Source organism: Leptopilina heterotoma, unplaced genomic scaffold (assembly GCF_015476425.1).
Source record: "Leptopilina heterotoma isolate Lh14 unplaced genomic scaffold, ASM1547642v1 Lhet_281, whole genome shotgun sequence".
Lineage (NCBI taxonomy): Eukaryota > Metazoa > Arthropoda > Insecta > Hymenoptera > Figitidae > Leptopilina > Leptopilina heterotoma.
The window spans coordinates 290,964-310,862 of NW_025110988.1; the positions used below are offsets into that span (position 1 = coordinate 290,964).

A 19,899-nucleotide genomic window follows, 5' to 3' on the forward strand; every position below is an offset into this window, starting at 1 on the left:
GGTCATTGATCATATGATCAAGAAGAACTGTCAAAAATCCAAATGTCAAAAATATTCAATGTTCTACTTATTATATATTTTTACTGTTTTCTTTTTATAATTTTCAATAATTTGGAATAAAAATTCCAAAAAATGATGCATTTTATTGTCAGACGTACGTATAAATAATTATTTAAAATAATAATTTGACGTTTTTATTACTTAAAATTAAAATTCACATTTTCGTATTTGTTTTGATCTTAGAAATTTTTTACAATTTTTGACAACAATTAAAATTTTATCAATTGTTTTAATTTTGACACAATACTTTACTTACTAACAAGAAAAAGAAATGTTTTAGTGAACTTATAAAAAATAGTATAGGTTATGTTTACTTGGGTGTAAACATAACATTTTATTCCTTTTCAAAATTATTATTTTTTTAATTAAAACGTATTGATTAAATAAATAATGGATACTCCCTCTTATCAGAAATTAGAACAACGATTTCGAAATGTGAACTATGAAAGTAACGAAAGTCAATCAAATGATGACATTTATGATTTAAATCCTCACTCGATTTATAATATTCCAGGTTACTTTTATTAATTTTACTTGAAAATTTTCTTGAATAATTTGAATGATAATTCATATTTAATTGCAATTTCTCACTTTTTTTTAGAACCGCCTACTGAAGAAGATCCATTGACTAAAGAAAAAAATGATAATTGTTGTAATTGTAAATGTTCAAAAGGTGGATTTGGAGTAATTTGCTGTTGCTTTTTTATTTTATCCGTTGCAATTACAGCAGCTTTAATATTACAAATTAAATATGGAGAAAATATTCCTCAAGTAAGTGAAAAAAATGAGTAATATTTCGCTGGTGACAAAGAAAAGAAATTTTCAGAATTTCCACTGATTTCTATTATTTTTAAGATTTTTAATTTAAAAAAATCACTATTATTTTTAAACTAAAAAAAAATCGCTCATATTTTTAAACTTAAATAACGCTAATATTTTTAAACTAAAAAATTGCTATTATTTTTAAACTAAAAAAATCGCTATTATTTTTAAATTAAAGAAATCGATATTATTTTTAAATTAAAAGAAGCACTATTAATTTTAAATTTATATAAAAACTGAGGAACTTTAAAATATTCTAGGGTCAAACAAATCATGGAGCCGTTGCTACAGATTATACAAATTGTTCTCAAATTGGAACGAAAATACTCAGAAAAGGAGGTAATTCTATAGATGCTGCGATTGCTGCCACTATTTGTATGACTGTTGTTGCACCACACAAAACCGGTCTTGGCGGGTTTGTAAAAAAACAATTTTCTTGATTTATTAAATTTTTATCATAATTATTCTTAACAAAAATAATAATTATTAATTCTATTTCTTTTAGAGGTGGATATATGATGATTTACAATCAAAGAGGCCAAGAAACTCCTCTTATTGTTGACTTTGTAAAAAATACAGTTGATGGTTTGTGAAATAAATTTTATTAATATTACTTCAATAATTTAATTAATTATATACTCATATAAATTTATCACTTGGTAAAAAATTATATAGTTAATATTTTAAAGAAAATTATCAATCTTACAACTCAAATCATTGACTTGGAAGATTGATAATTATGTTTTCTTTAAAATATCATTTGAATTAATTATATTAATGAATAATTCATATAAAAATTAATTAATCAAAAAATTTTATATCGCAAATTTTTTAATGAGAGTATTTCTTTTAAGGACAATTTCTAAAAGCTAATACAAGAATACCGGCAATATTAAAAGCCTTGGAATTGCAACAATCTTTACAAGGCAAATTATCATGGCACGAGTTAATTGAACCGTCAATTTTATTAGCTAGAAATGGATTTATCGTGTCGAGAGAATTTGCTAATGAAATATCAAAACACACTGATTATGAAAAAAAATTTGATTCCGTTCATGGAGGAGAAACGTTTACAAGATTAAATTTCTCGAAAACTTTGGAATTGATCGCTCAACATGGTGCTGATGGTTCGTTCAATTTTTCGTTTTTTCAATTTATATTTATATTTGTTAAGTTTTAGTTTTTTCGTATTTTTATTTATTGCATTTGTGTTTTTCTATTCGTCTTTTTTTTTATTTATTTTTGCTCTTTTTTTATTAATTTTATTTTTACATTTAACTTCTTTTTTTAAATGTTTGCATCTTTATTGGCATAATTTTTATAATTTTACTTTTTTATTAGTTTTATTTTCGTATTTTTTACTTTTCAATTGGTTTTTATTTTCATTTTTTAATTAATTATGTATATTAATTAGTTAAACAAATATTTATTAATTAAATTTAGTAATTTTTCTTTTTTAATTCGCCGTTGATTTTTGCTTTTGTTTCTGTGTTCGTTGATTGAATTGTTTTGTTTGTTTGTTTTTTGTTTGGTTTTTTTTGTGTTTTGCTTATTTAGTCATCTACAATGGTTCATTGTCAAAGGAAATTACGGAGAAAATCGGCAATGACGAGGGGCTTTTACAAGATTTGGCAAATTATAAACCACAAGTTTACACAGCAAATAAAATGACGCTTTTTCAACACTCAATATTTTATCCACCAAATGCGAATCTTTTAGAATTATCACTGAGAGATCTGAATAAACTTCATTTGCAGAAGGATAACGCTTCTACAATCGAAGCACAAATACAAGTCGCCGATACTCTAATTAATGCAAATCTCATCAGTCAAGATTTAAGTAGTTAGTTGTTTTTATCATCGTCTTTTTTTAATATCAATTTTGTGCACATTTTTTAGCATTTTTTTGTTATTTTTATTTTTAATTTTGTAATTTTTTTGTTTTGAAAATAATTTAAATTCTTTGTAATTATATTTACTATTTCAACAGTATCGCAACGTAAATACACTGGTGTCGTCGCAATTGATTGGCAAGGAACTTATGTATCAATTGTGACGTGAGTATAAAAATTATATTTTTTAATTATAAAAATTAAAAATTTTCTCAATTAATTGTTTTCGTTTAAAAATTAAACAGAGGTTTAAATAAACCGTTAAATGTGTCACTACTAATGGACAGCGGATTTTTTCTGGACACGGTTGACGATTTTGACGAATTAATGTCATTAACACCAATATTGTTTCATGACAATGTGCCTATTTGTGGATTAAGTGGTTCATTTAATTCAGATGATCCTATTGTGACTGGACAAATTCTTTATAATTTTCTCGCACGTGAATTGAATCTATCAGATTCAATAGAGTATCCAAGGTATGTTGACAATTTTAGAAAAATTCCTTTTTAAAGAATTCTTTTTTTTTTTCATTTTAATTATCATCTTTTTTCATTTTTAACTCTCGTTTTAGATACTATTTATTACCTAACGGAGTAACAATTGAAAGTGATCAAAATTTTGCCATCGATCCGGCAGTGACAAGTCATTTAAATGTCATTAATTCTTCACAAGTCAATGGAAATTCCTTATTGAAGAGTATTAACATGATTATCGAGAGAAGAAATACAATATCAAGTCATTCAGATAGTCGAGGGGAGGGTTTAGCTTCTCGATTTTGAAATTCTTTTTTATATTCATATACAATTAAATGTTTCCTGGGGAAACGTTACAGACTGATGGGTGAAAAAAAACTTTTGTGTACTTAAAAAATACTGTAAAACGAAAGTATTTATTAACTGTAATTTATTGTTAATTGTTTACTTATTTTTATACAATAAACGTGCCTTTTACGTGTTTAAAATCTGTCTTTTTTTCTATAATTTTATAATTATTTGAGTTTTACACATAAAAATTGTTTTCTTAATTATTTTATAAACATACAATTTATAAATAGTTGAAAATTATTTTACAAAAACACTCTTGAAAATAAGTTTTTATAAAAGAATTGGATAAAAAACTCTAAAGAGCTGAAAAAAATATAATTTCTATTTCTTTTTTTTTACAATTCAGTCTTTGGTGATTTTCATTTATTGTGAAAATGCAATTAAATTTTTGTCTTCTGATCAAGCAAAGTGTACTTTTTATGCTCCTCTTCCATTTTGAGTTGTTTAATGCGCGCATAAGCTGCACTACCAAATAATACGACAAAATTACTCACCCACCATAAACTCGGTTTACTTTCATTGTAACAATAAGTAGCAAGCACCGTTTGTACACATGCTTTCGCTGTTCCACTAATATTATGCGTCAATGGTGACGTTACTTTTATTTGCAACATTGTCACGTATCCAATGGAAAATCCACAAATTCCTCCAATAATCATAATTCCCCAAAAGAATGGCTCGTCAAATAAATTATATTCTATTATTTCCTTATATTCCCCATTGATAAGCATCAATGGAATGAAAATAAATATACTGTAGACATTATTGTAATAGGAAAGTAGCCAAATTTCCTGATTCACAGCGGGAAGAACATGTTTTGTATGAATTGAATATAGAGAAAGTGTTAGGGAGCCAAGTACGCCGTAAATTGTTCCAATTATTGATAAAGATCCTGATAGACTCTCTTGATCGACACCAAGCCAAAATCCAAAAATAATTATCAAACAACAAACAACGGCTCCGTACGAGGTTCTCTCGCCTGTTAAAAAATTTATCATATTTTATTTTTTATCGATTCAAATTTATTGGATTAAAATTATTATCATTATTATTGTGAATATATTTCTTACCGAGAATAGAGAAAGTGAAGATAACATTAAAAACCGTGGTTAGAGATCGTCCTATATAATAAAATGCAACACCCACATGCTTCAAACATAAATTATTACAAGCTATCATTCCAGTAAAGAGAATGGATAAAGGTAAAATCTGTAAACAAAAACAAAATCATTACATTATAATATATACACTACGTACATTATATTTAGTGAAAATTAGATCCAACCCTAAACTATTCTAGAGCTAAAAAATAATTGTTTTCGAAAAAAAAGCTAATTCAGAGTTACCACAGGTCATGGAAATCAGGGAATTCAGGGAAAAGTCAGGAAAAGTAGAATTGGTCAGAGAAATCAGGGAAAAGTCAGTGAATTTTATTAAAAGTACTGGAAAAATTTAATTATTGGAATTCATAAGAAAATTAATTATATTTTCAAAAGTAATAAAATTCTTATCAGGAATTCAATTATTACCTATGTTCAAAAATTTTAATAAAATTCTTGACAAAATTTCAATTACGTATTTTCAAACATTTTCCTCATTTAATACAAATTTTAACAAAAATCTACGTAAACATTTAATTATTTTCATAAATAATAAAAATTTCACAAGAATTAAATTATTTACTAATTTTTTGTAAATATCTTCGCAATAATTCTATTATGTTAACAAATTTTTAAAAATTCTTAAAAAAATTTCAATTATTTTTACAAATTAAAAAATTCTCCTAACAATTTAAATTATTTTTGTAAATTAAAAAATTCTCCTAAAAATTTCAATTATTTTTATAAATAATAAAATTCTTCTCCGAAATTCATAAATTTTATTATAAAATTCTCGGCAAAATTTCAATTGTTTTCAAAAATAATAAAATTCTTCGTAGAAATTCAATTATTGTCAAAGATTTTAATAAAATTCTTGTCAAAATTTCAACTATTTTCAAAAGTTTGAATATAAAATTCTTGGAAAATTTCAATAATTTTCCTCAATTCAATGATTTTTAATATCTACTGCAAATAATAAAATTTTCCAAAAGAATTCAATTTTATAAAAAAAATTTAATTATTCTCATAAATTAATGAGAATTTCACAAAAATTCAATTATTTACAAATTTTTTGTGACTTTCTTCACAATAATTAAATTATTTTCATAATAAATAACACTTTTTACAGGGATTCAATTATTTTTAATCAAATTTTAATCAAATTTCTCAAAAAACGTAATTATTCTTAAAAAATTTATCATTTGTCGAAAGAATTCAATTATTTAAAAATTTGTTGTTAAAATTCTTTATGAAAATTCAATTTTAAGAAACATTCAATATTATTCAATAAATTATTAATTTTTTTATTTAAATAATTGAATTCTCGTAGAATTTTCTGATAAAAGTTGATTTAAAAATGAATTTTAGTAAAAATTTTAGATAATAATTGAATATAAGAAAAGGTTTCAAATTAAAATCTTTGAAAATGTGAATTTTTCATACTTTTAACTAAAATTTCTGTAGAATTAATTTTTTTGAAAAAGTTTAATTGCATTTCTTTTAAAATTATTTGAAGTTTTTATTTTTTAATATTAATTTTTTAATATAATTGAAATATTTACGAATAATCAAATTTTTGTATAAAATTGAATTTTAAGTAAATTTAAGTAAATTTTGAGAAACATTCAAAATTATTCAGTAAATTATTTATTTTTGTATTTAAATGATTGAATTCTCGTAGAATTTTGTAATAAAAATTAATTTAAAAATTAATTTCAGTTAAAATTTTAGATAATTGAATATTAAAAGCATTATAGCGTGAGTTTTCAGAAATAATTGAATTTTGAAAAGATTTCTAGTAAACATTTTTTAAAATCAGAATTTTTCATACTTTTAATTATCAATTGTTGGGAATTTGATTGAAATTGAATTTTTCTTATTTATGAAAATTTATAAATAAAAATTTAAAGATATTGATAAAAATCAAAATTTATACCTAATTAATAATTTGTAAAGTTCCTTATTGTGAAATAATTGAAAAATGAATCAAGTACCTTTTTAACGATATCCTTCTTGAAAGGATGCCCTTCGGGAAAATAAATACAATTCGGAAATAATGCAGCGCATCCTTTGAGAATTAAACATAAAATCACACTCACTATGCATTGAAACCATGTTACAAAAAGAGGAGCGTTTAAACTTACTAAATCACTTGACAATAGAACTTTATTGACAAATACTGTGAGAATAGATATTGCCCTAAAAAATAAAATTTTCGTGAAAACATTTATTTACGTAAAATTCTTGTTTAAAAATTTCAATTTGAAGAATCAGAAAGAATACTTACCAGTAGAAGGCAACAACAAAGATAATGTGAAAATATTTGTACTTCAAGGTGTTTTCCATTTTTTTCTAATTATTTTATCAAGTTAAAATACATTTATTGTTTCACAAGTTATCCTAAAAAATAAATACATTTGTTTCACAAGTTATCCTGAAAAATGAATAAGTTTTGTTAAAAAAAGAAGTAAAAATATTCCTTAATTGCAACAAATATTAATTCTCGGTTAAAGAGACAAAAATTAAAACTACATAGTAGACAAGTAACAATGTTTTCATTTTTATAATTAGTATAAAATAAAAAATAACCTAGTAGTTAATAAATATTTGTTGCATCAAATTAACTTACGTTAGGTTTCAAAGAAAAAACAAATTAAATTGATTACTAAACTACTTACATTTCTGTCTATATTTCAAAATATTCTGCCACCTCGACAATTTATTATTATTGTTTAATTTTATAGATTTTGTATCACACGAGATTCATATTAGCAGACGACAAATTGAAACTGTCAACATTCAGTTCAATAAACTTGAATCTACAATTCGAGTTGTTTCGAACAATTCAACTTGAAAAATTGTTCGATTAAATATATTCCCTATATTTAGTATTATAATGATTAATTTTTATAGCTCGGGGAGAATTTGTGTTTTTATTCCATTTTTTCAGTAGAAAAAAAAGCGTCTGCTTTTGAGGTAATAAAACTTAAATGACTGTAAATAAAAATTCGGTATTTTACTTTCCCATCCCTGCTGTCATGTTTAATTTCTCACGCATGCGCAGAAATTTATTAAATACTCGGAAAAAATAATTTCTTGATTTTAATTGATATTCTTTTTCTTTTGATAACTTATAGTATTTGAAAATACTTAGAGGGTTTGTAATAATTAAGAATTGTAAAATAAACAAAATTTTAGTAAGGAAAATAAGTGAAATTTGCTATTTTCTAATTGTGAATCAGTGAATTTCCCATGAATCATTGCTTTTTAAAGATGCGCCAACTATTTGCGCAGTGGTAAAAGTGAGTCAGACAAGAGAGACAGAGAGAGGCAGTGTTTAATGTCAATGTAGCGATGGGCATTGCGTAAATTATTTTGGAGCCTGACAGTTTGAGTACATAGAATTTTTAATAAAAAAAAAACAATAACGAGTTGTTTGAAAAATGTGTTTGTAAAATAAACGAGTTGAAAAGTGTAAAACAAGAAGAGGATATTATACAGAAAAAAGCGAGTGCCGAAGAAAATCCAGTTGTTATAAAGCCTATACGTGTCCTTTCTCTTTCTCCCTCACACCTTCTGTCATTTTGTCTCTCTCTCATTCTCGCTCTCCATTCATCTCCTTTACTGGAGAGCTGATTGCAAACCAACTCTTGTAAAAAGTGTGAAAAATACAGTATTGAAACCGGAATTATTCAAACTTTCGTTTATTAAAGAAAATAGTGCTATGGTGCGGCGTCTGTGACATTTTGTGATCAATTGGTTTCCTGTTCCCTTTGAACTATCTCACTCCCTCTTTCACTCGTTCTTGAGGCAGAAGAATGGAGGCGGTAGCGAAACACGACTTCTCAGCGACTGCTGATGATGAACTCAGCTTTCGTAGGAGTCAAGTTCTAAAGGTACATTATATTGCGAATATAAATTTACAATTACAATTTATTCTTGAAAATAAATCATCTATTTACATTTAGGGTTTGTAATTAGAACTCAAATCGATGACCCCATTTGAGAAGCTTGTTTTTTTTACATGGGTTCGTCGCCCTGAGCAGATCCCGAACTTTCTAAGGCTTCTATAAAATTACTTTACTGTTTATAAAAAAAAGAAATTTATTTGGTTCATTTATTGTTGAACAAACAGTCGAGTTCAATGATGTCAATAATCGACTTGTTTTTATCAACAGTTATACAGAAACACCTGTTTCTTTATTTGTCTAACATTTTTGATATCTCTTTTATTTAAAGATCAATTATTATGCACATTCGCTTCATTTGATAAACTTCTTTAACTTTATGATTAATTCGTCAGTTTAAATTCCAGGAAAATTTTACCACTCAAGACTAGGTCAAGTTTATGCAACATGCAAAGTTTCTTTTTCATTTCAGATCTTGTTTTTATTATAATTTTTGCTGTCTCATTATACTTTTTTTGACATTTTTATTTCTGAATTATTAATTTTTGATTTTATAATGGAGGAAATATACAATAAGGCCCTCCATTTTATAAAACTATGTTATTTATAAAGTTTATAAATTATATAATAGATAATTAATAATAAAATTGATAAATATAAAGAATAATAATAAAATAATGATGGAAAAAAATATAAATCAGTTACAATAATATTTTTGTATTAAATTCATGTTAGTGACACTGACTAATTCTTGAGAAATCTATTCTTTGATATCAAAGGAGCTGCCAATGAATAATTTCCTGGACGTGATTGTAAATTAAAGATATGATGTATATAAATGTTGTTATGCATTTATTAACTCCTGTCGAACGTGAAAAGTTTATTTTTAATTAACAATAGCTTTACATCTCTATTGAAACTTGATTTTCCACGCTTATAAATACATCATTTCTTTCATTATCACTTTATTTGCATTTAATTTCTTCCGACTACTTTAAATCCACTAATAGTTGAAAAATAAAGGAATTATTCTCAAAATTTTTAATAAAATTCATCTTAAAAACAATTCAACAAATTTTTATAAAATTTTTTTGAAACAATTCAATTATTTTCAAAACATTTTCCCAATAATTCAATTGTTTTCACAAAATAAAGAAATTCTTCAGCTGAAATTAAAATATTTTCAATTTCTAGATACTTACTATTTTTAATCAAATTGTTCAAAGAATTCAATATTATTTTTTTAAAAAATTAATAAAATTCTTCGCAAAAAGTCAATTCTTTTTAAAACAATGTTTTAATTAAATTACTCGAAATAATTGAATTATTCTTTTAAATTTTCATAAAATAATTCAAAAAAATTCAATTATTTCGAGAAATTTTAATAAATCCTTCTCAAGAATTCAATTATTTTTATAAATAATGAAATTCTTTTCAGGAATACAATTATTTTTAAAATTTTTAATAAAATTCATAGCAAGAATTCAATTATTTTCATAAATAGTAAAATTCTTGGCCGAATTTCAATTATTTTTAAATTTTAAATTCGAAAAATGTAATTATTTTCAAGAATTTTATTAAAATTCTTCGCAAGATTAAATTTCTTCAAAAGTAATCAATTATTTTTAAAAAATTTGATAAAATTCATGATAAGTACTCGATTTTAAGAAGAAATAATCAATTATAATTATGTTTCTTTGTAGAAATAAATGAATTCTTGTATAACAAAAATCAAATCTTAAAGCTACTTTTTGCTACTTTTTTTTAAAATTAATTATTGCAAAGCCTGGACTTTAATGCATTGCTGTTTGTAAAAAATAACAATAAGTATGTTTAACTAATGAGACGAGGTTCATCGACTTGAGAATTTATTTCGGTTACTCTAAATTCTAAAAGTAATTGTTTACTACTAGAAAAAAAAGTACTAGTAAAAAAAGAAATATTTTCAATATTTCCTTGCAATTGTCAATTTATTTCATTTCAATAAATTTTTTTTTAATTGATAAAAAAATTCATATTTGTAGTTTACATTGTTTTGTTTCATAATTAAAAAATAATTATACAGTATTTCATGGAATTGATTTCAATTTATTTCAGTGTCAGTGAAAAATGTCGAATACATAATAGACATTAGTGAAAGTCCCCTGAGACATTCTTCCGTATCTATTTGTGTCTGACAAATATAAATTTAATCTTGTTACTTTTCTATTTTCTGCTTTAGAAAATATATGTACATATTTTATTTTTACTTTGTTCTCAATTTCGTTTTGCCTCATATTTCAAAAAAAAAATTGAATAAAGTTTAACTTTTCTTTTTCAAGTTACTTGATTTATTTTATTCCAATTTTTTCATTTGACATTTTAATTTCAGATTTTGAATATGGAAGACGATATGAATTGGTACCGGGCTGAATTAGACTCAAGAGAAGGATTAATTCCGAGCAATTACATAGAAATGAAAAATCACGAGTAAGTAGATAATTATTATTTGGATAATACTATTATTAATAATATAATTTTGATAATAATTTGATAATTTCGATAATAAAATGAAGAAATGAACAGACTAAAAGGATTTTCTGTTCAAATAAACGAAATTTATTTCTTTTTAAAGAGTTCAAATTTTATTTTATAATTGCGTCACTTCTTTAGAATTGTAGAGTTTCAAAATATTTAATTTACGTTCTTGATTTTTATTGCCTTTGATCGTTGAGAACTTATGGAGCATGAATTAGAAAATTTAGAAAATTGTTTCGAATGAATTTCAGAGATGACTAATTTTTGTCAAAGTAAAACAATTTATGAGTTAAATTTATTAAAATTATTCTAAAGGCAATTTTATTTTTTTCAGTTGGTACTATGGTAGAATAACAAGAGCCGATGCCGAAAGATTATTGATGAACAAACACGAAGGCGCCTTCCTTATTAGGATTAGCGAAAGCTCACCTGGTGATTTTTCCCTTTCCGTCAAGTAAGTAATTCCCTGCTGAACACTAATTCATTCAATTATACAAGAAAATATTTTCAACTTTATGAAAATCGCTTCGAAATTATTGCCAAAAGTAATAATATTCTTTCTTTCTCTTTTTCTAATCTTAAAAAGTATTTGATTTGTCATTTTAATATTATTAATATTTTCATATTAATTTTCAGATGTTCAGATGGTGTTCAACATTTTAAAGTATTGCGGGACGCTCAGGGAAAATTTTTCCTGTGGGTGGTTAAATTTAATAGCCTGAATGAATTAGTGGAATATCATCGTACAGCATCTGTTTCACGCTCTCAGGATGTTAAATTACGTGATATGGTACCAGAAGAGGTAAAGTTTCTTCTTTTCTTTTTTTTTTTAACAATAATCATTGAATTCCCAAGCACTTTAATATAATTATTGCGCTAAACTGCGAGACTTGACCTTGTATCACGTGACATGCATTTCTCTCAATCATTGGTTGAAAATAGAGAAAGATAGTGTTACGCGTTTAAAAGCCAAGCCGCTAATTATCTTTGATGAATGGCTTGATTGTTGATTTGAGAATTTTACACACACACACAACAATATTCATTTGAATGCCTCCTTTCAATATTACTCTAAAAGACATTCAAAGTTTACCAAATTTATTATTCAACAACTAATTATGCTTGATTATTAATAATTTACCTCGTTATTTGATAATTAATGGGAAATTAATAATAATTAAGTAATGGTAATTTAATAATGATGATGTAATAATAATTATATTTGTAATTTAATAATATAAAAGTAATAGAAATAATTGAAATTTAGTAATAATATAAGTAATGATTTTATCACTCGCTCATCTTTAATTATTATAAAATATAAAGATAACGATCACTCCGAGTTGAAGACTCGGAGTGATCGACTTCTTCATGTTTTATAATAATTTTATTTGAATTTCTTTCTTTATTACTGTTATTTTTTAATTAAGTTAATTAACCACCAATTTAACTGCTAATTATTAATTTTTTACTGCTATTAATTATTAATTTTTGAAAATTTTTTTTCAGTGTCTTGTACAAGCTTTATACGATTTTACACCACAAGAGCCTGGAGAGCTTGAATTTAGACGAGGAGATGTGATTACAGTTACAGACCGTACAGATCAACATTGGTGGCATGGAGAAATCGGTAATCGGCGAGGGTTGTTTCCGTCCACCTACGTAACCCCATATCACTCCTAGGTTCGTATTTATTTTAATATATTTATTAATTTCAATAAATACAGTGAAATAAATAATTTATTAAAATCCGTTATCACAAGAACATTCTTAACAAATATTTAAAGAAATAAAACTACTATAGAAAAATAATATATTAAAGTAATTATTATTATAATTATTTATTGTTAATTAATTAATAAAATTGATAATTAAATTAATATTAAACATTTTTATTGCATATTTTTTAAAATTAATTATTAACAGGGTTGCCACAATTTTAGAATTTTGTTGTTCACCAGCCTTTAAAAAAGGCTCTTCGTAAGAGATTCAATTATTTTCAATTTTATTTTAATAAAATTTCACGGAAAAATTCAATTTGAATTATTTAAAATAAATTTTAATAAAATTCTGTATAAAAATTGAATTATTTTCAATACAATTTTAATTAAATTCGTTGAAGAAATTTGCAAGATTTCAATTATTTTCTATAAAAATAAAATTCTTCGGAGAAATTCAATTATTTTCAATATAATATTAATAAAATTTCTTAAAAGAATCCAATTAGTTTTCAACATTTTTATAAAATTCTTTATAAGTATTCAGTTGAAACTAAATTGAAACTGACTCATTTTCTCGAAAGAATTTAATTATTTTCACAAAATTTCCATATAATTCTTCAGAACAATTAAATTATTTTTAAACATTTTAATAAAATTCTATACAAAAATTAAATTATTTCAGATTCAAAATTATAAAAAGTTTACAAAAATTACAATAAGTAATATAAAAATTTATCAAAAAATGTTGTTTTTTAAATTGGAAAAAATTTCACATATTAACGCAAAATTGTGAAAAATAAATTAATTTATAAATTTCTTTTACAATAATATTATCACAAAACTTATTCTCTACATTTGAATTCTTTGAATTAGTAAAAATTTTGAATTAATTAAATCAAAAGTGATATGAATTTTCTAAAAATTAATTTTTTAATTCTACATACAACACGACATTAAAATAAATAAAATTCTGTTTTTTCTCAGAAAATAAATTTTAAAAAAGCGCATTTTGCATTAATATTAATTAGTTTTTCTACACTAATTTATAAGTAATTATTTTTATATTTCAGAATGTTAAATTAATATTGCAAATATTAGAATTAATAAAATTTTAAAAAGTTTCAAATTGAAATTTTAAAAAATTGTATTTATAAATTTTGAAGAAGCTAGTTTTTTTTAAATATTTTTGAAATTTGTTATATTTTGGAATATAATTTGTAAAATTGGAATATGTTTAATTGAAAAATTTTCAAATTATCAAAATTTCATGAGATTGAATTGTAAACAGGTGGATTTAAAAAATATTTTTGGTGAACTTATTTTTTCTTTACATAAATAAGTGAATTCTTAAGGAACTTTTTCAAAAATTATTAAAAATTAATCGAATAATTCAATAATTGAATTAGAGAAGAATTTCATTTGAAAATTCTAGAAGATAATTGAATTGAAATCCTGAAAATAATTGTGGAAAAGTTACAGTAACAATTCTTATAAATTATTGAATTTCAGAGGACTTGAAATTTGAAATTTTTTAAAATCTTAATTCCTGTGGGAAAATAATAATAATAATTAAATATTTATTTTAAAAAAATCATTCATGTTCCGAATTTTACAATTAAAGATATTAAAGATATTAAAAAATAAGTGTATTACAAACATTTTTTTGTGTATCTAATATTTTGACAGTGAATTAAAATATTTATATCTTTAGAGTCAGAAAAAGAGTTCAAAGTTCTTTTTTGAAATCAGGGAAAAATTGAAATCAAATTTTTGTGGCAAACCCGATTAAACTAACAATGAATTAATTCTTAATTGTTTATACAAAGTATAAATTTGATATAATTTTCTTTTCTAACATCTTTAGACCTCGCACAGAAGAAACGCAAGGCGTCAAGCGCCATCATATCCGACAACCATCATTTACCGGATAAGGCTTACCGCGGAATTAATTAACAGCATTTTGCAAACACCAGCCATTGAATGGGCTACCAGAATGTATTGGTGGTCAAAGCGTAAAGTTTTCTAACTCTGCAAAAAACAGGGTATAGTCAAAAAAAGAAATTTCCTTAATCGTTGGCTTAACAACTTTTAAGCCCAATTAAACGAGATAAAATACCACTTGATATATGGAAAAAAAATTGTCGCAAATTGCAGAATGAAACTGCAGTGACATTAAAATGTCGATTACTTTCCTCTGAATATTCGAGTATTTTTTTTTTTTTTTGCTTTTTTTTAACCAAAAAGAGAATTTGAAAACATAAAATTCTACACAAAATAAAATCTATATCAAAAGCAGAGAAAATTCTCGACAAAATCAAAATATGCTGTGCTAAAAATGTGGTTAAAAATTTACGTTTAAACGTAAAGCAAAAAAGAAAAAAAAATGTGGTTGTTTGTCAATGGATGTTAAATCGCAAGCTAATTGTAAACGTGTGTAAGCTTTTTCATCAGCCATATATTGTACCAATTTATCACGCTCGCCAAGGCACTTGGGATTGCAACAAAAAAAAAAAAAAAAAAAAAAAAACGAATTTGTAAAACTTTTTCGATACAGCTACTCGACGAATGGGACCTACGCGACATGTCGATTGCGTTCGAGTGTATTGTCAGCATTTTTTAAAACGAAAAAAAAATAATATCTACAAGATTTTATTAGTGAGAAATAAATTAAATGCTGAGAAATTGAATATTTTTTTTTCTCTTTCGTCTATAATTAAACATCTCGAGCGCAGTCAACGGGCCTAAAAGCTGATTTCCCACGAAAAAAAGGAACTACGTATACATAAATATTAATAGTATTTGAAAATGCGTTATTCTTCGACATTGGGTTAACACGCATTGATGAAAAAAAATGTGTTTACCTGTATTGTAGAAATTATATCTTTACAGTGATTATTGCAAAACAAGAAAAAAAATTGACAATTTGCACAATGGATAAATGCAGTACTACTTATTATAGACAAAGCAGCACTTTTTCTTGGAATATTGTTATTTTTTTTTCGAGATACTTTTTTTCCCCCTAAATAGAATACCAGATCGATAACAGCGCTGGAGTTTGAAAATAAGCCTCGTTAAAAAAAAGAAACAACAGAAAACAAATATTTGAAGCATTTTGTTTTGTATTAAAAAGTGATTCTTCCAGTTGCATGATGCAAAGAAAAAAAAAAGAAGGAAAATAGAAGGAATTAATATAAAAAGAGAATATAAAAAAAATATTACCTTAGTAAAAAAAAAACCGAGAACTAATCTTTTACGGATTATCGAACAGAAAAATTGACTGATTTTATTCGTACATTATTTGTATACAAAGCACAGTATCGGAACTTGGGATTTACGAAATAGTACCTACGGCACTAGATCTCAAACATCAATTTGTAGCTTCTTTCCGATCAGTTTTATTTTAGCCAGTACGACTAAGATACTTTTTTTTTTAATTGTCAACTGTTAAAAACTGTTTTTTTTTCTATTCTTGTGTAAAGATTATCATTTACAGAATATAATGAAAGTTATGTATAATTTTCTGGCAACGTTTTTAACTTGTACATTATTGATGAGAAAAAAAAAATTACTTTGTAAACATTTTTTTTTCGGCAAACTCTCTGCTCACATTACGTTCCATACGGACAAAACTATTATGTAATTATTATTATTATTATTAATTTTTATTGTGTTATGTTACATTTTATTATTAACAATATATTATATTAATTGTATAACTTATCGCTTTTTATATTTTTACCTTTTTCTGTTTTCTAATATTGATTTTTTTTTCTACGAAATTGATCTAATTTAATGTTCAGGATGAAAAAAAATTATTGAACTTTTATATGGTTGCCAAAGGTCAGGGAAGTAAGAGAATTCAGGGAAAAGTTAGGGATTATTACTTAAAGTAATGGAAAAATTAAATTTTTTAAATTCATAAGAAAATTCTGAATTTTGGTGACTATTTTGTTTGCCTCATAAAGAAAACCTTTAATTTTTTCTATTTCTGATAAAAATTTCTTCTTAAATAACTTAATTTTTGAAGAACTATCAGACAATTTTAATTATAAATTATTTAATGAATAATTTTATTTAAATGTTCCAGAATTAATTAAATTTTAAAAGAGTTGTGTTTACGATTCTCATAAGGTTTTAATTTGAAATTTTAGAAAACTTCAATTTTTAATGAACTTAATTAGAAATTTTAAAGAAACTAAGATTTTTGAAAAGTTTTAATAATTATAATTCTTCTGAATTTTAGTTAAATTTTTGAATTTAATTATTGAAAATAATGAATTTATAAAAGAATTCTACTTAAAAATACTTTAAAAAAAATTAAATTTTGGAGCAATAATTACAAACGATTGCAAAAATTCAATTATTTTCAAAAGTAATAAAATTTTTCTCAAAAATTCAATTATGTTCCAAAATTTTTAAAAATTCTCGTCAAAATTTCATTTATCTTTCTAAATAATAAAATTCTTCTTGAAAATTCAATTATTTGCAAAAATTTTAAAAAAATTCTTGGAAAAAATTTCAATTATTTTCAAAAATTTTCCTCAATTCAATAATTTTTATCGTTTACTACAAATTTTAATAAAATTTTTCCAAAAGAATTCAATTATTTAAAACAAATTTTAATAAAATTCTACATAAACATTCAATTATTTTCTAAAATAATAAAAATTTCCCAGTAATTCAATTATTTACAATTTTTTTATAAATTTCTTTGCAATAATTCAATTATTTTCACAAATAATGAATTTTTTACAAGGATTCAATTATTTACAATTTTTTTTATAAATTTCTTTGCAATAATTCAATTATTTCATAAATAATGAATTTTTTTTACAAGGATTCAATTATTTTCGCAAAAATAATAAAATTCATTTCAGGAATTCAATTATTTTCATAAATATCATCGCAGAATTTCAATTATTTTTAATACAATTTTAATCGTATTCTTCGAAAAATGTAATTATTCTTGGAAATTTTATTAAAATTCGTCGAAAGAATTTATTTTTTTTTAAATTTGTTGAGAAAATTCTGCATGAGAATTAAATTTTGAGAAATATTCAATTATTATTCAATAAATTATTTATTTTTGCATTTAAATAATTTAATTCTTGTATTCAATAAGTTATTCATTTGTTCTATTTAAATAATTGAATTCTCGTAAAATTTTCTAATAAAAATAGATTTAAAAATAAATTTTTGTTGAATTTTTAAATAATAATTGAGTATTAAAAGCATTATAAGCATGAATTTTTAAAAATAATTGAATTCTGAAAAAGTTTCAAATTTAAATATTGGAAAATCTGAATTTTTCATACTTTTAACTAACAATTTTGTAGAATTAAGTTTTTTGAAAAAATTTTAATTTAATTTTCTTGAATTTTTTAGTTTCTAATATATATATTTGAACAATTTCTGAAAAATCGAAATTGCACGTAAAATTGAATTATTAACATATGGATTTGAAAATTCTCGAAGAACATTATCGAAAAATCATTAAAAATAAATTTAAACAAGAATTTGTGTTGTAAATTCTAGAAAATAATAATTGAATTGAAATGATGAAAATAATTTTGAAAAAGTTACAGTAACAATATTTTTATAATATAAAATAATGATTTTATCACTCGGTCAATTATTTAAAAATTTTTTAAAATCATAATAAAATATTATTTATTTTTTATAAATATTTATTTGAAATAAAACTATTCATGTTTTCAAATGATTTTACAATTATTTTGAGAGTGATTAAAAATATTCTTTAGGGTCAGAAAAAAAGTCAAAATTAGTCAGGAAAATATCTGGAAATCAGGGAAAAACAAAATTACATTTTTGTAGTAACCCTGTTTTAGAATATATTTTTATTATTATTTCCTTTATGAAACAAATTCTAAAAGACTTGTAATCAATATATTTTAATATCTATATGAATGAAATATTTTAACATCTAATGAAAAAGAAATCAAAATGTAATGAAAAATGTATTTTTATTTCATATTAAAATACTTAACATTTATATTACGCATTTACCGAGAATAAAAAAAAATATAGAAATTAAGAAGGTAAAATTAACAAACTAGCCTATAGGAAATATAACGTCCTGCAGTTTCCGAGGGTCGAATAATTTTGACAACTTGACCACGTTTAAGACCAAAATATCGTGCGACAGGATCACTGGCTTGAATTCGCATAAGTTGATTCTCCTTTAATTTGTATCTACTCAAAAGTTCTTCTTTCTCGTCAGGCGTCAGGACAATGTGTTCAGGAACTAATTCATGTTCCGTTATGTTAATCAACAATTCAGATTCGAGAAAATTTTCTAGAATATATTTTGGAGCCATGTCAACTAACGATTGTTTTGCAGACGGTGTCATTCCTTGTTGTACGACAATAATCGCTCTAAAAGAATGTAAATTATTAAAAAGTGTCTTAAAAAGAAAAATCCTTCAAGAAAAAGCCTTCAATTTAAGAGAAATATTTTTCTCTTATTAATTAATTAAACTCTTATTAATTCAATTAAGTTTGATAAATAATTACTTTACCTGTGAATTTTTTCGTCCTGCATTCTTTGGCAATAAGTCTTGATTGTTTTTATTCCAATTTTCGGTTCCTCTGGGAAGAATACAAATAACTGATCAGTCGGATCGTCATTGTGGGCCACGAGAACAATTAAATCGCTTCGTGACGGTCTCTTTTCACTCGGTTTGTCTCCAAATTGTTCTTTAAATTGATCCAAAGTTTGATCCAATTCATCCTGTGTGACAAGATAACCTCTATCGTGACAAAGTTGCATCACTGTTTTTCGGATTCTCCATAATTTGTAAGTCTCCGCTTCGTCATCCATTGTTTCGCTGGACTTTTAATTTAACTTATTTAATGAAGAAAAATATTATAAAACTCAAATTAATTGGATAAATTTGATAAATTCTGGAGAACTCTTGACTTTAACGTTTTTTGTGCGTATACGCCACGTAGAACATAACCTCACTTTTCGATCGCAAGTACGTAAAATGTCACAATTGTCTTACGTCATATAACGTAACGACAAAATTTAAA

At 23.8% G+C, this 19,899-nt stretch overlaps 4 protein-coding genes across 7 annotated transcripts; 2 read left to right on the top strand and 2 right to left on the bottom strand.

The window, feature by feature from the left end:
- The first annotated feature begins 7 nt into the window (after positions 1–7).
- Positions 8–3,737, top strand: LOC122504172 (glutathione hydrolase 7-like). Of its 3 annotated transcripts, none has more exons than XM_043615106.1 (9): positions 8–154; positions 662–831; positions 1,143–1,297; positions 1,388–1,467; positions 1,737–2,009; positions 2,440–2,724; positions 2,872–2,938; positions 3,019–3,252; positions 3,348–3,737. In XM_043615106.1, the coding sequence occupies exons 1-9, from the start codon at positions 133–135 to the stop codon at positions 3,553–3,555; spliced, it is 1,494 nt and encodes a 497-aa protein (XP_043471041.1). In that variant the 5' UTR covers positions 8–132; the 3' UTR covers positions 3,556–3,737. The 3 variants fall into 3 exon arrangements, with proteins under 3 accessions (XP_043471041.1, XP_043471040.1, XP_043471042.1); XM_043615105.1 differs by lacking the exon at positions 8–154 and adding an exon at positions 422–574; XM_043615107.1 differs by lacking the exons at positions 8–154; positions 2,440–2,724 and adding an exon at positions 422–574.
- Positions 3,738–3,839: 102 nt separating this feature from the next.
- On the bottom strand, positions 3,840–7,679 carry LOC122504174 (GDP-fucose transporter 1). 2 transcript variants are annotated; one of them, XM_043615109.1, is made up of 5 exons: positions 7,379–7,679; positions 6,988–7,100; positions 6,695–6,899; positions 4,671–4,809; positions 3,840–4,579 (listed from the first exon to the last, which is right to left on the bottom strand). In XM_043615109.1, the coding sequence occupies exons 2-5, from the start codon at positions 7,044–7,046 to the stop codon at positions 3,981–3,983; spliced, it is 1,002 nt and encodes a 333-aa protein (XP_043471044.1). In that variant the 5' UTR covers positions 7,047–7,100; positions 7,379–7,679; the 3' UTR covers positions 3,840–3,980. The 2 variants fall into 2 exon arrangements, with proteins under 2 accessions (XP_043471044.1, XP_043471043.1); XM_043615108.1 differs by having other exon boundaries at positions 6,988–7,134.
- A 193-nt stretch (positions 7,680–7,872) lies between these two features.
- Positions 7,873–16,562, top strand: LOC122504176 (growth factor receptor-bound protein 2). Its single transcript, XM_043615111.1, has 6 exons — positions 7,873–8,596; positions 10,980–11,077; positions 11,460–11,579; positions 11,762–11,927; positions 12,635–12,808; positions 14,711–16,562. Exons 1-5 carry the CDS (start codon positions 8,519–8,521, stop codon positions 12,806–12,808), a joined length of 636 nt encoding a protein of 211 aa, XP_043471046.1. The 5' UTR covers positions 7,873–8,518; the 3' UTR covers positions 14,711–16,562.
- Positions 16,563–18,813: 2,251 nt separating this feature from the next.
- Positions 18,814–19,837, bottom strand: LOC122504177 (DNA-directed RNA polymerases I, II, and III subunit RPABC1). Its single transcript, XM_043615112.1, has 2 exons — positions 19,386–19,837; positions 18,814–19,242 (listed from the first exon to the last, which is right to left on the bottom strand). The coding sequence occupies exons 1-2, from the start codon at positions 19,685–19,687 to the stop codon at positions 18,912–18,914; spliced, it is 633 nt and encodes a 210-aa protein (XP_043471047.1). The 5' UTR covers positions 19,688–19,837; the 3' UTR covers positions 18,814–18,911.
- Between the last annotated feature and the right edge of the window lie 62 nt (positions 19,838–19,899).

Coding starts and splice junctions, on each gene's coding strand:
- LOC122504174 (XM_043615109.1), bottom strand. CDS start 7,046: ATGGAAAACACCTTGAAGTACAAATATTTTCACATTATCTTTGTTGTT. Junction 4,810..6,694: donor AGAAGGATATCGTTAAAAAG/GTACTTGATTCA, acceptor TTTTGTTTACAG/ATTTTACCTTTATCCATTCT. Junction 4,580..4,670: donor CTTCACTTTCTCTATTCTCG/GTAAGAAATATA, acceptor ATTTTTTAACAG/GCGAGAGAACCTCGTACGGA.
- LOC122504172 (XM_043615105.1), top strand. CDS start 451: ATGGATACTCCCTCTTATCAGAAATTAGAACAACGATTTCGAAATGTG. Junction 2,010..2,439: donor CGCTCAACATGGTGCTGATG/GTTCGTTCAATT, acceptor TTGCTTATTTAG/TCATCTACAATGGTTCATTG. Junction 3,253..3,347: donor GATTCAATAGAGTATCCAAG/GTATGTTGACAA, acceptor CTCTCGTTTTAG/ATACTATTTATTACCTAACG.
- LOC122504176 (XM_043615111.1), top strand. CDS start 8,519: ATGGAGGCGGTAGCGAAACACGACTTCTCAGCGACTGCTGATGATGAA. Junction 8,597..10,979: donor GTAGGAGTCAAGTTCTAAAG/GTACATTATATT, acceptor TTTTAATTTCAG/ATTTTGAATATGGAAGACGA. Junction 11,928..12,634: donor GTGATATGGTACCAGAAGAG/GTAAAGTTTCTT, acceptor ATTTTTTTTCAG/TGTCTTGTACAAGCTTTATA.
- LOC122504177 (XM_043615112.1), bottom strand. CDS start 19,687: ATGGATGACGAAGCGGAGACTTACAAATTATGGAGAATCCGAAAAACA. Junction 19,243..19,385: donor CAGGACGAAAAAATTCACAG/GTAAAGTAATTA, acceptor ACATTCTTTTAG/AGCGATTATTGTCGTACAAC.